Here is a 17,125-nt window from a genome sequence, read left to right as displayed (position 1 = left end):
AAAGAGCAAAGAAAAATGTTGTTTTATCTTTCCTTGTTTGTCCTCTCCCGAAACACATCATGTCTAGTGCCTACCTGAGCCATCAGTAGGAACCGAACTTGCATTGATTCCAGAAAGACCAAACAAAGGACATTCTCGATCTGTGTTGACATGACCCCATTTGTGACATTTAATGCACCTCACATTTCGAACCTGAGAAATAATGAATGTGATTTTGGTTACTGAAAATGTAAGAATCTAACCAATGTTCAAATTCCTATTCCTTGATAGAATTTAAGTTAAATTACATTTTTAAAAGATCTCCAGGGAAAAAGACTCCAAACTATATTTGGTAATTGAATACAAAGACTAAAATATTTCACTATAAATTTTGCCTAGAAACTAAGCTGAATCCCATTTCTTTTTACCTGTCACTTGGTGGCAATATAACGTCATCCAAAAAGAAATGGTAAAATACCAAAAAGAATTATGTCATTATGTGAAGAAATTAAACTTAAATTCTCTCATTTTAATAAGTTAACCTTTAAAGTTTCAAATTTTGAAACCCAGAGCTGGTAAACATTTTCTGTAAAGGTCCAAATGTAGTAAATATTATTATAGGCTTTTTGGGACGGATGTTGTCTATTCTAACTACGCAACTCTGCTTCTGTAGTGGGAAAGCAGCCATAGCCAATAAGGAAATGAATAGGCAAAGCAGTGTTCCAACAAAACTTTCTTTACAACAAGGATTTGCCCTCTGCTGATAGTCTGCCCTGATCCTAAACCAATAATAGATTTAAATCTTTTCTTGACATTGAGCTGATTCTCCAAATTTTTTAAAAACTACAGAGACCAATATCATTGTAGCTCTCACTATAAAAGTTTGATTCCTGTCTTTTTTTTTGTTTTTTGAGATAGAGTCTCACTCTATTGCCCAGGCTGGAGTGCAGTGGCGCAGTTAAGGCTCACTGCAACCTCCACCTCCTGGGTTCCAGTGATTCTCCTGCCTCAGACTCCCGAGTAGCTGGGATTACAGGCACCTGCCACCATGCAGGCTAATTTTTTGTATTTTTAGTAGAGACAGGGTTTCACTATGTCAGCCTGGCTGGTCTCGAACTCCTGACCTCGTGATCCGTCCACCTCGGCCTCCCAAAGCGCTGAAATTACAGGCATGAACCACCACACCCAGCCTGATTCCTGTCTTTTATCAGCCCATTACATTTTATGTTTTCTCCTCTATTCCTTATATTATCTCATACAAATCAAAACCATAGTGCCCCTTTTCAGCTTAAACACCTTTCAGACAACAAGATATATTTATTAAATAAAGATATATTTATTAAATAAAAATTATTCTTACAGAGCAAAATATGTGTTACTTGCCTGAATACCAAAGGGCTGATCTCTGATGTTCATGTCATCTTTCGCATATCTATTAAATAGAGGAAATGTACAAACACAATATTAAGAATAATTTAAAAATTAAACAGCAGTTAATCAGAAAAATAGTTTTACAGTTCTAAGAACATTATGAAATATATTACTTCAGTAAGAATACAGAACTGTAAAATCTAACTAGTATTTCCAAACACCATTTAGTTATTATGTGTCTAGTCTGATCATCTGTGATTTTAAAAAAATGAAAAAGTATATGAAACAAAAGACTATGATCAAGCAGATTAGTTGAATAAGACAGCTAATTAAAATCATTAAAAATAACTTTTCACATCAGTTGCCTCCTCTAATGACTGAAAAAGCAACATAAAATGGGATATCAGTAAATGTAAACTTAATGATACACATCTTGTCTTAAAAGTAAACCAGTCCTTACTTTTCTCGTGGGGCTCCTTTCTGCCATTCAAATTTGTATTCGGTCTCTCCTTCTGTTTCTTCTTTCTAAAAACATTCATTGAAAATTCTTTTAATTTTTCCATATAACACAATCAATTGCAAGTAAATTCAGACACAGAAAATAGTCCTTTACCTCTTTGTTTTCTTGATTGCATATCAAAAATATGGAAGAAAAAAGGTAAGACAAGTTAAAAACATCAATATAAAAATCTACTGTATTCACTATATCATGTTATTTAATTGTCACTTATAAGAATTCATTGGTTTGACTTTTTTTCTTCTTTCACAAGATAAAAATTCAGACCATTGCAGGATAAAATACAAAATTAAAATTAATAAGCATGTTAATTCAGTTTTTAAACTTTTTACTGTTCATTGACAGTGAATATTATGTTTTTTATTTACAAATGCATTAAATATTTAGTAAGAAGGACTAAAGATACATATACAAATTATGAAAGAATAAGTGTACTTTGGACATAAAGGTTTTTTTCCTCCTCAAGGGCACATTATGAAATATTACCAGATTAGAAAGATTTTTTTTAGTATTTATTCTGTTGTATGATTATAGTTTTTATTATCTTCACAGGATAATAGCAATTTTAAAAGATGGAGAGCAACTTTAAAAAAATATCTGTCATAGTACTTTTCAATCCTTAGCTGCAAACACATCCAAGACTTAAAAGAAAAGGAAGGAGGCCAGGCGAGGTAGTTCACGCTTATAATCCCAGCACTTTGGGAGGCTGAGGCGGGTGGATCAGGAGGTCAGGAGTTCAAGACCAGCCTGGCCAACATGGTGAAACTCTGTCTCTACTATAGATACAAAAATTAGCTGGGTGTGGTGGCATGCTCTTGTAATCCCAGCTACCCGGGAGGCTGAGGCAGGAGAACTGCTTGAACCCAGGAGGTGGAGGTTGTAGTGTGCTGAGATGGCACCACTGCATTCCAGCCTGGATGACAGGGCAAGACTCCATCTCAAAAAAAAAAAAGAAAAAGAAAAAGAAAAAGAAAAGGAAGGAGGTAAGTACCTTTTTTAGCTCCTGGTGGGGCTTCATACATGAAATTAAGGCCATTCTTTACACGTTCATCTCCCATAAGCAATCTAAGTGAAATAAGACAAAGTTAACGATTTTATGTAGGACAAAAAAAATTATAGAATAATCCACTCCCCACCAAAAAACTTAAGGGAATTAAGATGAAATATTTTTGTTAGGAACAGAGTTCCAAAACTTTACTCCACTAACTAGATTACATCTGAATGGAAATTAAACAGTGCTGCCTCTTTAGTAACTGGTTATAAGCTCTGAGACTTTCTTACTACCTGAGAGACCCTAGCCATCTTAACAAAAAAGAGGAAAAATAATATGGTTATTTTTCTTACAGGATTTTCTCAAACCCTGAAATGCTGTGGAAATTATGACAACTTTGAAATCCCATATGCCATCACAAATTTACAATTAAGTTAAATAATGCCAACACTTTTTCTTAATTGTAAGGGATCAAATGGTTTTGTTTTTTCCCAGCAAAAAAAGAAAAGGCAAAGGGATCAGTTTTGGAAAAAATGAGTCTCTCAGGGATTTCTTTAGGAAGTCAAATGCAACCAGGGCTTGTAAGAGTCACAGTAAATGAGAAAATAAAATTCTTTCATGAGGCCAGTGAAAAAAGAATAATTGAAAGAAAGTCTACGGCTGGGCACAGTGGCTCACACTTGTAATCCCAGCGCACTGGGAGGCCGAAGCAAGTGGATCACCTGAGGTCAGGAGTTTGAGACCAGCCTGGTCAACATGGAGAAACCCCATCTCTACCAAAAATACAAAAAATAGCCAGGCATAGTGGTGTGTACCTGTAATCCCAGCTACTCGGGAGGCTGAGGCAGGAGAATCACTTGAACCTGGGAAGCAAAAGTTTCAGTGAGCCGAGATCGTGCCACTGCATTCCAGCCTGGGTGACAGAGCCAGGCTCTGTCTCAAAAACAACAACAGCAGCAAAAAAGTCTACACGTGCCAATTAATATGATGGACTCAGTGTCTGGTGCATGACAAAAATCACATTATTTATAGTTCTGTTTTAACACTGAAAGTTCCCTGTTTGAGCTCTGTTAAAAAAAGATACGCTAGGTTTTTTAGAACAAAAAGCTCTGTAATGAATGGAATGACTGGTTGAGTCAAAGTTCTAATTCATAAGAACCAAGTAAAAATAATAAAGAAGGAGGCTAAAGAGTGAACATAATTTTTCCTTATATTTGGAAAAGACAATCACAAAGGATATATGACATGATTATAATTCCTCTCCTTAAATCCACTGGATTCTATAAAGACCTGTAAAAAATTAGCAAAAGGCCACAGGGATCTACATCCAATAGATGCAGATATAGATAGACTGATATTCAGCAATAAAAGGGACTGAAATACTGATATATGCAATACCAAGGGTCAACTTCAAAAGCATTACGCTATGTGAAAGAAGCCAGTCATGAAAGACCACATGACATATGATCTAATTTATAGGACATGTCCAGAATAGACAAATCTATAGAGACAGCAAGGAAATTAGTGGCTGCTCAGCACTGAGAGGTAGAAGGGGGACAAGGCAGGGGAATGAGAAGTGACTGCTAAAAGGTAGAAGATTTCTTTTTTGGATAATGTAAATGTTCTGAAAATAGATTACAGTGATGGCTCCAAAAGTCTAAATATACTTAAAAACAACAAACCCTTTAAACAGGTGTATAAGTTATATCTTAAATTCACATCATTAAAAATATCAAAATTAGCCCGGCGCAGTGGCTCACGTCTGTAATCCCAGCACTGTGGGAGGCTGAGGTAGGTGGATCTTGAGGTCAGGAGTTCGAGACCAGCTTGGCCAACATAGTGAAACTATGTCTCTACTAAAACTACAAAAATTAGCTGAGCGTGGTGGCAGGCGCCTGTAGTCCCAGCTACTCGGGAGGCTGAAGCAGGAGAATCGCTTGAACCTGAGGGGCAGAGGTTGGAGTGAGCCAAGATCACGCCACTGCACTCCAGGCTGGGCAATAGAGTGAGACTCCATCTCAAAAAAATAAATAAATAAATAAATAAAATCAAAATCAAATACACTGAAAGCCAAGCTCAGTATCACTAGTTATTAGGGAAATGCAAATCAAAATCACAATGAGATATCACCTTGCACCTATTGGATGGCTATCTTCTGGAAAAAAAAAAAAGGAAGATAACAAATGTTAGAGAGGATATGGAGAAACTGAAACCCAAGTCCATTACTAGTAGGAAATGTAAAATGGTGCAGTCACTGTGACAACCAGTTTCGTGGTTCCTCAAAACGCTAAATATAAACCTACCATGTGATCCAGCAATTACACTCCTAGGTATATACCCAAAGGAACTAAAAACAAGGACTTGACCAGGTATTTCTATGCCAACATTTATAGCAGTATTATTCACAATAGCCAAAAGGTGGAAACAACCCAAGACTCAAACAGATGGATAAACAAAATGTGGAATGTACATACAAAGGAGAATTATTCAGCCATAAAAAGGAATACAGTGCTGATACATATTACAATATATATGAACCTTGGACACATTATGCTAAGTGAAACAAGCCAGACACAAAGGAATAAATATATGATTCCATTTATATGAGGTATTTAGAATAGGCAAATTCATAGACAAAGGAAGTAGAATGGTGGTTGCCAGGGGCTGCGGGCCAAGGGGAATAGGGAATTATTCTTTAATGGTTTAATGGTTTCAAAGTTTCTGTTGGAGATAGTGAAAAAGTTTTGGGAATGATGATGGTTCACCACACTGAATTTAAGGGTACACTGAATTGCACACTTAAAATGGTAAATTTTATAAAATACGTATTTTACAAAAAACCCACAAACCATTTCATTTATATGTGCATTTTTTAATTTATTTCTCTCTCTTTCTTTCCTTGTTTCTTTTTGTTTTTTAGAGACAGTCTCACTATGTTGCCCAGGCTGGTCTCAAACTCCTGGACTCAAGCAATCCTGCCAAAGTGTTGGGATTATAGGCATGAGCCATCGTGCCCAGCCCAATTCATTTATATTGAAACAAAAATAATAATAAAACCCAAACTAAAAGATTGTTTCCCACTTTATGCAAAATTCAACAAGTATATAAAGTAAAAGGTATGGATATAATATTGGTATTTTTGTTTTAACCTCAACTAAAAACTTACATAGTTTTTTTGACATCCCATAAATCTTTGTATTTAACTAGACAGAATAATAAATGTGATTTTCAGCTGGGCATGGTGGCTCATGCCTGTAATCCCAGCACTTTGGGAGGCCAAGGCGGGAGGATTGCTTGAGTCCAGGAGTTCAAGATCAGACTGAGCAACACAGTGAGAGACCCTGTCTCTACAAAAAATAAAAAATCAGCCAGGTGTGTTGGTGTGTGCCTGTAGTTCCAGCTACTCAGGAGGTTGAAGCGGGAGGATCACTTGAACCCAGAAGTTTGAGGCTGCAGTGATACAACTGCACCACTGCACTCCAGCCTGGGCAACAGAGTAAGACCTTCCTCTCAAAGAAATTTTTTTTCATCTTAGGAAAAAAGTATAAAGTGACTAAAGTGATTGATATAATAAACATTAAGAAATCTCTAGGACAGTAAAAACTTAAAAGAGAAACAACAGATTACTGAAGAATGAAATTGGCTATCAAAAACAGCACTTTTGAAAGAGGAAGAAATATTGAGTACCTACTCCATGCATGGCAATAAGTGATATTATAGGGACCTACTGGCAAATGACCAATTACTCACAAATTTGCACTCAAATGACCAAACCTAGAAGTAATAACATCTTAGTGGCAATGAACACACTTAGTGCTCAGATCGTGGTTTCTAAATATCATTCACCAATGAAAGGAACCTGGGTGCCTTGGAAAACTGGTTGATTCCAGTGTTGCATCAGGGAAAATAAAAGACAAGTCTGACCATATCATGGGACCAGAAGCAGCATTAAAAAAAACAAAACAAAAAAACAGGGTTGGTACACGTTAAATGGATATATGAGCCAACCTAATGAAGCTCTCAATGGCCCAAACTGAAACAACTGGAGCAAGAAAATAAGTAACAATAGTATTATATTATAATCCAAAGAATTAAATAAACAGCCATGAGTCCATATTGATAGAAAATAAATAACTAGATAAGGGAAATTCTTCCTTACAGAGGAATTCAAATTAATAAATGTAGAAGGAATGATAGAAATAGAAAATAACCATTAGGACATCCCAGAAATAAATAATTGATGCAGGCAAGATCTACTGATGAATAGCAAAATTAGGCAGAAGTCCAAGGAGAAACAGGGTATTTGCAGGGCTTCAAATATTAATTAAAAGGGAAAATAGTAACTTTTTTTAAAGATAAAGAATAAACATGAATACTGTGATCTGTTTCAAACCTAGTTTTCCACCTCCAGTCTGTTTTCTATCCCTCTAACTCAACAATTGTTTCCTGAACACCCTCTCCATTTTCCAATATGTTTCTACTATTAATAATATAACAATTAGGTTTTTTGTTTGTTTGTTTATTTGAGACGGAGTTTCGCTCTTGTTGTCCAGGCTGGAGTGCAATGGCGTGACCTCAGCTCACCGCAACTTCTGCCTCCCAGGTTCAAGCGATTCTCCTGCCTCAGCCTCCCGAGTAGCTGGGATTACAGGCATGCGCTACCACACTTGGCTAATTTTGTATTTCTTAGTAGAAATGGGGTTTCTCCATGTTGGTCAGGCTCGTATCGAACTCCCAAACTCAGGTCATCTGCCCGCCTTGGCCTCCCAAAGTGCTAGGCATGAGCCACCGCACCCAACCAAATTAGGGTTTTTAAGCAGTGATGCTATTGACATTTTGGACTAGATAGTTCTTTGTTGTATGGAGCTGTCCTGTGCTTTGTAAGCTGTTTTGCGGCATCCATAGTCTTCACCCACTAGATGTTGATAGCAGCCCAGTCCACAGTTGTGACAATCAAAACATTATCAAAACAATGTCTCCAAACATTGCCACATGTTCCCTGGGCAGGGTTGGGGGGTGAGGGGTGTGTGCAAAAAACGATGCTCAGTTGAGAACCACCTATCTAAATCCTTATCATTCTTCAGAGTTCAGCTTAAATGTCACCTCGTCCATAAAGTCTTTCGTTATCCTAAATGTAATTATTCTTCCCTATACTAACATGCTGTATTTTTAAAAGCAGTGTATGCTTTTAATATATCAGTTATTATATTTGGCCTTGAACTATATGTATGTATCTCTTACTAGGGTTTCTTAAGGGTAGAGAGAAACTACACTTCACACAGTTTCATAGGTCCCTATAATACCACTTATTGCCATGCATGGAGTAGGTACTCAATAAAAGTTAGTAAGATTAAATAAAATTAGTGAGAAAGCTATTTAACTTTTATTTCTTTAACTTTCCTCTCAATATATTATATTTTAAAAAGTAGTAATAGTTTAGTATTACTTTGCTAAATTCCGTATTTTGATTGAAAACTGAACTTCATGGACAATTTACCAAAACACCACTATTCAGTTGCTTGATTAACCAAGAGAAACCAGTTTCAGTGTTAAATCTGCATATACAACACAATAGCTAAAGCCAGGTACCATGTTGGAAGACACCAATTAAGAACCCTAGCCACAATACAGCTTTTAACAGAACGATGACAGGCATGTCCAATAAAGTCACTTTACTTTTCCTCTTGAAAGTGTCCTGGGTATCTTCTCATTTGAGTGTGTTAAAGAAATAAGTTTGTAAGAGGTCTCAGCAGTTCAAGTGTAGACATGATTGTTCTTCTAAGTTTTGCCTAATTTGAGACTTGCTCAAAGACTGTATATGAGTCACATGAATCTATATTTTACATGAATTATGGGTAAAGCCGGAAAAAGTGGCCATCTACAGGTATGAGAGTAAAAGAGAGAGCCCTCAGGGAAAGAAAAGAATCCTACAGTTGGGTATTCCATCCCAAAAAGCTGACTTAATATATCATTCAGCAGGAAATTATTCCCATGAAATTGATAATTCTAGATATATTGGCATAACAGAATTTCTTACCTATTATCATATGATTCTTGTTCTTTAAGATATTGCTGCATCAATTCTTCTTGTTTCTTCTTATCATATGATATTTTCTGTTCTGCCATCCATACCTAGATTAGTGAAGTAAAAATGCAAATTAAATTGTTGGATTTAAATTGTTAAACAAAGTTTGCTTTTCTTGTATAATAAAATATAAAATGCAATTGCTTAAAGTAGGAGTGCCCAATCTTTTGGCTTCCCTGGGCCACAGAAAACATACCAATACACAGTGGAAGAAGAATTGTCTTGGGCCACACAAAATACACTAACGATAGCCAATGAGCTAAAAAAAAAAAAAAAAAAAAAAAAGAGGACAAAAAAATCTCATAATGTTTTAAGAAAGTTTACAAATTTGTGTTGGGCGGCATTCAAAGCCATCCTGGGCCACATGCCACCCACAGGCCAAGAGCTGGATAGGCTTGGCTGAAAGTTTATAACATAATCCAATTGGGCCGTAATCACATCATTACAAATTAACACCTGAAAAATTGGAAGTGCCTTGATACGAGTTCTTTTTATTTTTGAGACGGACTCTGGCTATCACCCAGGCTGGAGTGCAATGGCACGATCTCGGCTAACTGCAACCTCCGCCTCCCAGGTTCAAGTGATTTTCCTGCCTCTGCCTCAGAGGTAGCTGGGATTACAGGAGCCCACCACCACACCAAACTAATTTTTTTGTATTTTTAGTAGAGAAGGGGTTTCGCTATGTTGGCCAGGCTGGTCTTGAACTCCTGATGTCAGGCAATCTGCCTGCCTCAGCCTCCCCAAGTGCTGGGATTACAGGTGAAAGTCACGGTGGACTGGGCAAGTTTCGGTTTTTAAAAGCTGTATTTATAGTTTAAATTACGTTAACTATATTCATAGGTAATGTTACACATTTCTTACATATCCTTCCGAGATGTTCTAATACATGTATATGCAAAAGAACATATACAACATTCTTCTTATATAAATGGTAACATACTTTACGCAAACACACACATGCACACAAAATATGTATGAAATAAAATTATATACCATGGAGATCTGATATTGTTTGGCTGTGTCAACACCCAAATCTCATCTTGAATCGTAGTTCCCATAATCCCCATGTGTCATGGGAGGGACCCGGTGGGATGTAATTGAATAATGGGGGCGGTTACACTCCATGCTGTTCTCACGATAGTGAGTGAGTTCTCACGAGATCTGATGGTTTTATAAGGGGTTTTTCCTCTTGCTTAGCACTTCTCTTTGCTGGTACCATGTGAAGATTGACAAGTTTGCTTCCCCTTCCGCCATGAATGTAAGTTTCCTGAGGCCTCCCCAGCCCTGCAGAACCATGAGTCAATTAAACCTCTTTCCTTTATAAATTACTCAGTCTTGGTTATTTCTTCATAGCAGCAGTGAGAATAGACTAATATAGTAAATTGGTATAGGTAGAGTGGAGTGCTGCTAAAAGGATACCTGAAAATGTGGAAGTGACTTTAGAATTAGGTAACAGGCAGAGGTTGGAACAGGAAAATGTGGGAAACTTTGAAATTTCCTAGACAATTGGAGGGCTCAGAAAATAGGAAGATGTGGGAAAGTATGGAACTTCCTAGAGACTTGTTGAATGGCTTTAACCAAAATGCTGATAAGTCCAGGATGAGGTGGTCTCAGATGGAGATGGGAAACCTTTTCGGAAGTGGAGTAAAAGTCACTCTTGCTATGCAAAGAAACTGGTGGCATTTCGCCCCTGCCCCAGAGATCTGTGGAACTTTGAACTTGAGAGAGATGATTTATGGTATCCAGTAGAAGAAACTTCTAAGCAGTAAAGCATTCAAGAGAAAGCACAGCATAAAATTCTGGAAATCCTGCAGCCTGACAATGCAACAGAAAACAAAACCCTATTTTCTGGGGAGAAATTCAAGCCAGCTGCAGAAATTTGCATAAATAATGAGAAGCTGAACGTTAATCAGGAAGACAAAGGAAAATGTCTTCAGGGTATGTCAGAGACCTTCACAGCAGCCCCTCCCATCACAGGCCTGGAGGCCTAGGAGAAGGAAAAAAGTGGTTTCCTGGGCTGGGTCCAGCCTCCTACCTGCTGTGTACAGCCTTTGGACTTCGTGCCCTGCATTCTAGCCACTCCAGCTATGGCCATTGCTTCAGAGAATGCAAGCCCCAAACCTTGGCAGCTTCCATGTGATGTTGGACCTGCAGGTACGCAGAAGGCAAGAATTGAGGTTTGGGAACCTCTGCCTAGATTTCAGAAGATGTATGGAAACACCTGGATGTCCAGGCAGATGTTTGCTACAGGGGTGGAACCCTCATGGAGAACCTCTACTAGGGCAGTGGGGAAGGGAAATGTGGGGTCGAAGCCCTCACACAGAGTCCCTACTGAGGTACTATCTAGTGGAGCTGTGAGAAGAGGGCCACTGTCCTCCAGACTCCAGTATAGTAGATCCACCAACTTGCACCGTGTACCTGGAAAAGCCACAGACACTCAACACCAGCCCATGAAAGCATCCAGGAGGGTGGCTATACCCTGCAAAGCCACAGGGGCAGAGCTGCCCAAGGCTGTGGGAGCCTAGCTCTTGCATCAGCGCACCCTGGATATGAGACATGAAGTCAAAGGAGATACTTTTGGAACTTTAAGGTTTAATGACTGCCCTATTGGATTTTGGACTGGCATGGGGCTTGTAGCACCTTTGTTTTGTCCAAATTGTCCCATTGGGAATGGGTGTATTTACCCAATGCCTGTATTCCTGTTGTATCCAGGAAGTCACTAACTTGGCTTTTGATTTTACAGGCTCATAGGTGGAAGAGACTTGCCTTATCTTACATGAGACTTCGGACTTAGACTTTTGAGTTAATGCTAGAATGAGTTAAGACTTTGGTGGACTGTTGGAAGGGCATGATTGTGTTTTGAAATGTGAGGATATGAGATCTGGAAGGGGCTGGGGTGGAATGATATGGTTTGGCTGTGTCCCCACCCAAATCTTATCTTGAATTGTAGTTCCCATAATCCCCATGTATCGTGGCAGGGACCCAATGGGAGGTAACTGAATCATAGGGGCAGTTACCTCCATGGTGTTTTCGTGATAGTGAGTGAGTTCTCACGAAATCTGATGGATAAAACCATCAGAAAAGGAGCTTTTCCTCTTTTGCTCAACATTTTTCCTTGCTGCCACCACGTGAAGAAAGGCGTGTTTGCTTCCCCTTCTGCCATGATTTTAAGTTTCCTGAGGCATCTCCAGCCCTGCAGAACTGTGAGTCAATTAAACTTCTTTCCTTATAAATTACCCAGTCTCAGGTAGTTCTTCATAGCAGCATGCGAACAGACTAATACTAATACAAGACTAACACAGATCAGTAAACAAATGCTTTCTTCTTTTGGGTGGTAAAGTTGCATATTTTTCTATTGTGGGACTATACCATAATTTGTAATTTATTTAAGCAGCCTCCTACTGTATAAATGGGCACTTAAGAAATTTCCAATATTTTGCTATTAAAAACTTTGCCGCAAGAACTCAATACACAGGTAATTTCACACACATTTGGCAGGGTTTTGAAAAGGATCAAGGCATTGCCAAGGAAAAGAACAGGGCAAGATATTACTGGCAGAGGGAACGACTCAGGCAAAGGCCCAAAGAGGCAAAATAGAATGTAAGTAGTTCAATATTACTAATGTATAAAATCTGAGGTTGGTCCGAGGCGGGCAGATCACCTTAAGTCAGGAGTTCGAGACCAGCCTGGCCAACATGGTGAAACTCCATTTCTACTAAAGATACAAAAAGTAGCCAGGCATGGTGGTGTGTATTTGCAATCCCAGCTACTCGGGAAGCTGAAGCAGGAGAATCACCTGAGCCCAGGAGGTGGAGGCTTCAGTGAGCTGAGACTGCGTCACTGCACTCCAGCCTGGACAACAGAGTGAGCCTCCATCTCAAAATCAATCAACCAATCAAATAATCAATCAATCAATCTAAGGTGGGAGAATAGTAGGGGACAGAAGGAGAAAAAAGATGGAGTGAGATTACTTGGACTCAATCCTGTAATATTTTAATAAGGGGCTGAAAGAGATCAGATTTGTGCTTTAAAAAAAGACAATTCTATCAAAATAACTTACATCCATACAATGGAATATTATTTAGCAATAAAAAGGAATAAAGTGCTGATACATGCCATACCATGCATAAACTTCAAAAACATTATGGTGAGAGTAGCCAGTCACAGAAGACCACAGATTGCATGATTCCATTTAAATGAATTTCCAGAATAGGCAAATCCACTAACAGAAAGTAAATTAGTGCTTGCCTAGGGCTGCAGAGAGGGAGAAGAGTTAAGGAGAAATGGGAGTGATTAACAGGTATGGGGGTTTCTTTTTATTTTTTGAGACAGTGTCATCACTCTGTCACCCAGGCTGGAGTGCAGTGGCGCAATCTTGGCTCACTGCAACCTCTGCCTCCCGGGTTCATGCGATTCTCCTACCTCAGCCTCCGGGGTAGCTGGGATTACAAGCGCCTGCCACCACACCCAGCTAATTTTTGTATTTTCAGAAGAGACAGGGTTTCATCATGATGGCCAGGCTGTCTCGAATTCCTGACCTCGGGTGATCCAACCGCCTCAGTCCCACCCAAAATGCAGAGATTACAGGCATGGGCCACTGTGCCCGGCAGGGGTTTCTTTTTGGGGTGACGACAAAGTTCTAAAATTGTTTGTGGTAATGATTACTTAACTCCATGAATATATTTTAAAAACCACTGAATTGTACATTTTACATGTGTGTTTATATGATATGTAAATTTACCTCAGCAGAGCTGTTAAAATAAAAAATGACTATTCTGATGGCTGTGTAAGTGAATGGATTTGAGAGGATTCAAGATTGGAGGCAGTGGAACCACTTAGGAAATGCAACAGGCCGGGCGCGGTGGCTCAAGCCTGTAATCCCAGCACTTTGGGAGGCCGAGACGGGCGGATCACGAGGTCAGGAGATCGAGACCATCCTGGCTAACACGGTGAACCCCGTCTCTACTAAAAATATAAAAACTAGCCGGGCGAGGTGGCAGGCGCCTGTAGTCCCAGCTACTAGGGAGGCTGAGGCAGGAGAATGGCGTAAAAAACCCAGGAGGCGGAGCTTGCAGTGAGCTGAGATCCGGCCACTGCACTCCAGTCCGGGCGACAGAGCGAGACTCCTCCTCAAAAAAAAAAAAAAAAAAAAAAAAAAAAAAAAAAAGGAAATGCAACAATATAGGTGAAAGATGATGAAGGTCTAAATTAAGACACAGGCAGTAGTGACAGAGAGGAAAGATAGATTCAAGAGATATTTGGAAGGTAAGACCAATAGCATTCAGTGATTGACTAGATAAAGGAGTGATGGGAAAAGGGATGAATCCTGAGCTTCTGGTTTGGGTAATAGGATGAAGGATTGCTTTACTATCTATATTTCCACCCATATGAGATAGCAAGTATAAAAAGGGCAGAATTTGGGGTAAAAAACCTTTTATTTCAGATATGTTGAGTTTGAGGTGCCTATAGGACATCAAGACGCAAATGTCTAGTAGATAGCTGTCTTGAGCCACATCAAAGTTAAGAAGAGAAAACTGGTACTGCAGATTTGAGTCATGAGTAAACAGGCTAGTTAAAACGGGCTAGTTGGATGTGATTGCTTGGGGCAAGCATACGAAGTAAGCAAGAAGTGGGCCAAGGATGAAACTCTGGGGAACACTTATATTTTAGGAGCAGGCTAAAAATAAAGATCCAGTGAAGTTGATGGAAAAAGAAGTCTACTAATAGAGCGGGAAAACTAGAAGAGAGTAGTTATTACAGCTAAGAGGAGAGAGTTTCACAAAAAAAGGAGTTTACAGTGGTGCTATTGTCAATAGCCGGTTTGTAAAGTGTTTGCCAGTTCACAAGAAGACAAATAAGGAGCTTGGACCACAATGTAAATTAACTGCTTCCTTCATTAACAATATCAAGAAAAAAAAAAGAACAGCTGAACTAAAACAGTGTATCCTGTGACATAAATGACTGAGGCAGTGCATAACAATATATAAGAGTAACCAGCAGATGTATAGCATTCACTCTTATTTCTGAACAAATGAGACCTTAAAACCTACCGGACTCTTTGTAAGCTTGGGAAACTGAAAATGAACAAGGAAAAAAAGAACCTACTGGACTTTAATAAACCCAACATGCTTAATTTTACAATTAGAATTTTCTTTCTTTCTTTTTAAATATAGATGGGGTATCACTTTGTTGCCCATGTTGCTCTTGAATTCCTGGCCTCTCAAAGTGTTGGGATTATAGGTATGAGCCACCATACCTGGCCCTTAAAATTTTCATGGTGGAACTCTTTTGCACTCTTTGATCAAACTCCTTTGTTTCTTCCACTTCTATTTCTTAAAAACAAACAAACAAACTTTACTGGAGTATGACATATAAAAAGTGTACATATTTAACGTATACAGCCTGAGTTTGGGGACAAGTATATCCCTGAGAAACCATCACCACAATCCAGACTATAAACATATCCATCATCTCCAAAAGTTTCCTCCTACCCGAATACATTTTTCTATTTATCTTCATTTAATATAGTTCCTCTATCCTTAGTTAATTAAGAATGTTAGAGGTTACCCCCTCTCCCCATAAAGTGTTAACTATCTAGAAAGGTCTGCTAATCAAAAACATTTCATTCTTCTCCTCTATCCTGGGAAAGGTATAAAACAGATCACAAAGGCCAACAGTATTTGGTACATTTTACATAACACTTTACATGGATGAGAAGAATGTAGGTTCTAAGCCTATAACTGCTTTACTGAATTTCTCATAGGGGATTTGCAAAAGTTATTCTCCGTGGATTTCTTTTTTCTTGTAAGAAAGCTGATTCAATGACTTTTATAAGGCTAAATGTCAAAAGTTCCAGTAAAAAATTATGATTTCTCAGGTATATTTGTCTCTAAATATAAACAGCAACTAAGCAAGCAACTGAATCCCATCTAATCTCTTCATTCTTGTAAAAATAGCAACAGCTGACCCCCTGAGTATGCAGAGAAAGGAAACGACTGTGTTTGGTGTCAACAGTTATTGAGCCAACCAAATACAAGAAACCTCTCCCTCCCACAGTTGCAACCACGCAAACACAAACTGGTGCGGTGGAAAAAATCACTAGGTTAATCGGGTGTTCCAGATTCTAGTTCTGGTACAACATTTAACTAGCTGTGTAACTCTTGGCAAATTCGTTTCCTCATTTATAAAATAAGGAGATGGAGCTGGATGATTACCAAAGAGCTTTCAAGGTGTATCTGTGTTATTAAAATTTCATGGGGCAGTTATTAAGAAAAAATGTTTAATAAGGCTCCTCAGGAATGTAACAGTGAAAAAACGTTGAGAATCACTGGTCTAGAAGTGAGAGTATATAGCAATATCTCATCACCTCAACTCGTTCTAAAAACAAATAAAAGCTTAGTTATTTTCACAACTTTCTATATAGGGACAATCAACATTTTATTGAGCACCTCCTCTCTGTAGTGAACAGTGATAGATGCCTACGTTGTTACAAATCCTTTATCTCCACTATTTCACTTAATCCTCACAATGAAGCCAATCATCCTTAATTTACAGATTAGGAGACTGAGGGTCAGATATTACAAATATTTTGTGCAAGGTCTTAAGGCTAAAAGTGACTGCTCGAATAACTAGAATCCAGATTTGACTCCAAAACCGATTCTTTCTAATTCACTCTTCTGCTTTTCATTACCATGATATTCACACCAAGGTATTACACCTGGTAGACCTGTAATTATGTAAAACATTAAACTTCAACGAGGTCATTAAAAAGACACTAGATTATTGGGTAAATTTTTAAAAGATCTATCTTAAATAAACGGGGAGCCTTCTTTGTACAGAAAAGTAGAGTGCAGAAGCCGTGATCCCTGGGATCCGAAAAGACAAAGAACCAGAATCAACTGAGGGAAGTACTAAGGAATTTTGACATTAGTCTTCACATATTATGGATTTACATTCCGGCCGACAAAGATTCTCTAGGCTGCCGGTCTCCTCGCTGTTGCAGAATAAACGCTGAGGACCCGCTGCGTCAGCCAGCTGCTCAGCAGAGAAAGGCGAGACTACCCGGGCTTTAGGCCTAGAGAAGCAGGGGCTGTCCTACGGACCTCAGAGACATCACCACTTTCACTTCCAGCACCTCTGGGAAGGCAGTCTCCGTGGGCCTGATCCCTCCCCGGGTCTCTTT

General features: G+C 38.8%; 1 protein-coding gene across 2 annotated transcripts in view; it reads right to left on the bottom strand.

The window, feature by feature from the left end:
* The window catches only part of CIR1 (corepressor interacting with RBPJ, CIR1), a 48,981-nt gene that overhangs the window by 31,679 nt on the left and 177 nt on the right, over nucleotides 1-17,125 (bottom strand). For both annotated transcript variants that reach the window (XM_033231086.1, XM_033231087.1), the window contains exons 2-7: nucleotides 8,896-8,990; nucleotides 2,859-2,932; nucleotides 1,964-1,974; nucleotides 1,811-1,875; nucleotides 1,363-1,411; nucleotides 75-192 (exon numbers count right to left, since the gene is read on the bottom strand). In XM_033231086.1, coding sequence (XP_033086977.1) covers nucleotides 75-192; nucleotides 1,363-1,411; nucleotides 1,811-1,875; nucleotides 1,964-1,974; nucleotides 2,859-2,932; nucleotides 8,896-8,990 — 412 coding nt within the window. The remainder of the gene's footprint in view (nucleotides 1-74; nucleotides 193-1,362; nucleotides 1,412-1,810; nucleotides 1,876-1,963; nucleotides 1,975-2,858; nucleotides 2,933-8,895; nucleotides 8,991-17,125) is intronic.

Source organism: Trachypithecus francoisi, unplaced genomic scaffold (assembly GCF_009764315.1).
Source record: "Trachypithecus francoisi isolate TF-2019V2 unplaced genomic scaffold, Tfra_2.0 Lachesis_group13, whole genome shotgun sequence".
In the NCBI taxonomy this organism is placed as follows: domain Eukaryota; kingdom Metazoa; phylum Chordata; class Mammalia; order Primates; family Cercopithecidae; genus Trachypithecus; species Trachypithecus francoisi.
This window is presented reverse-complemented; position numbering and strand designations above follow the sequence as displayed.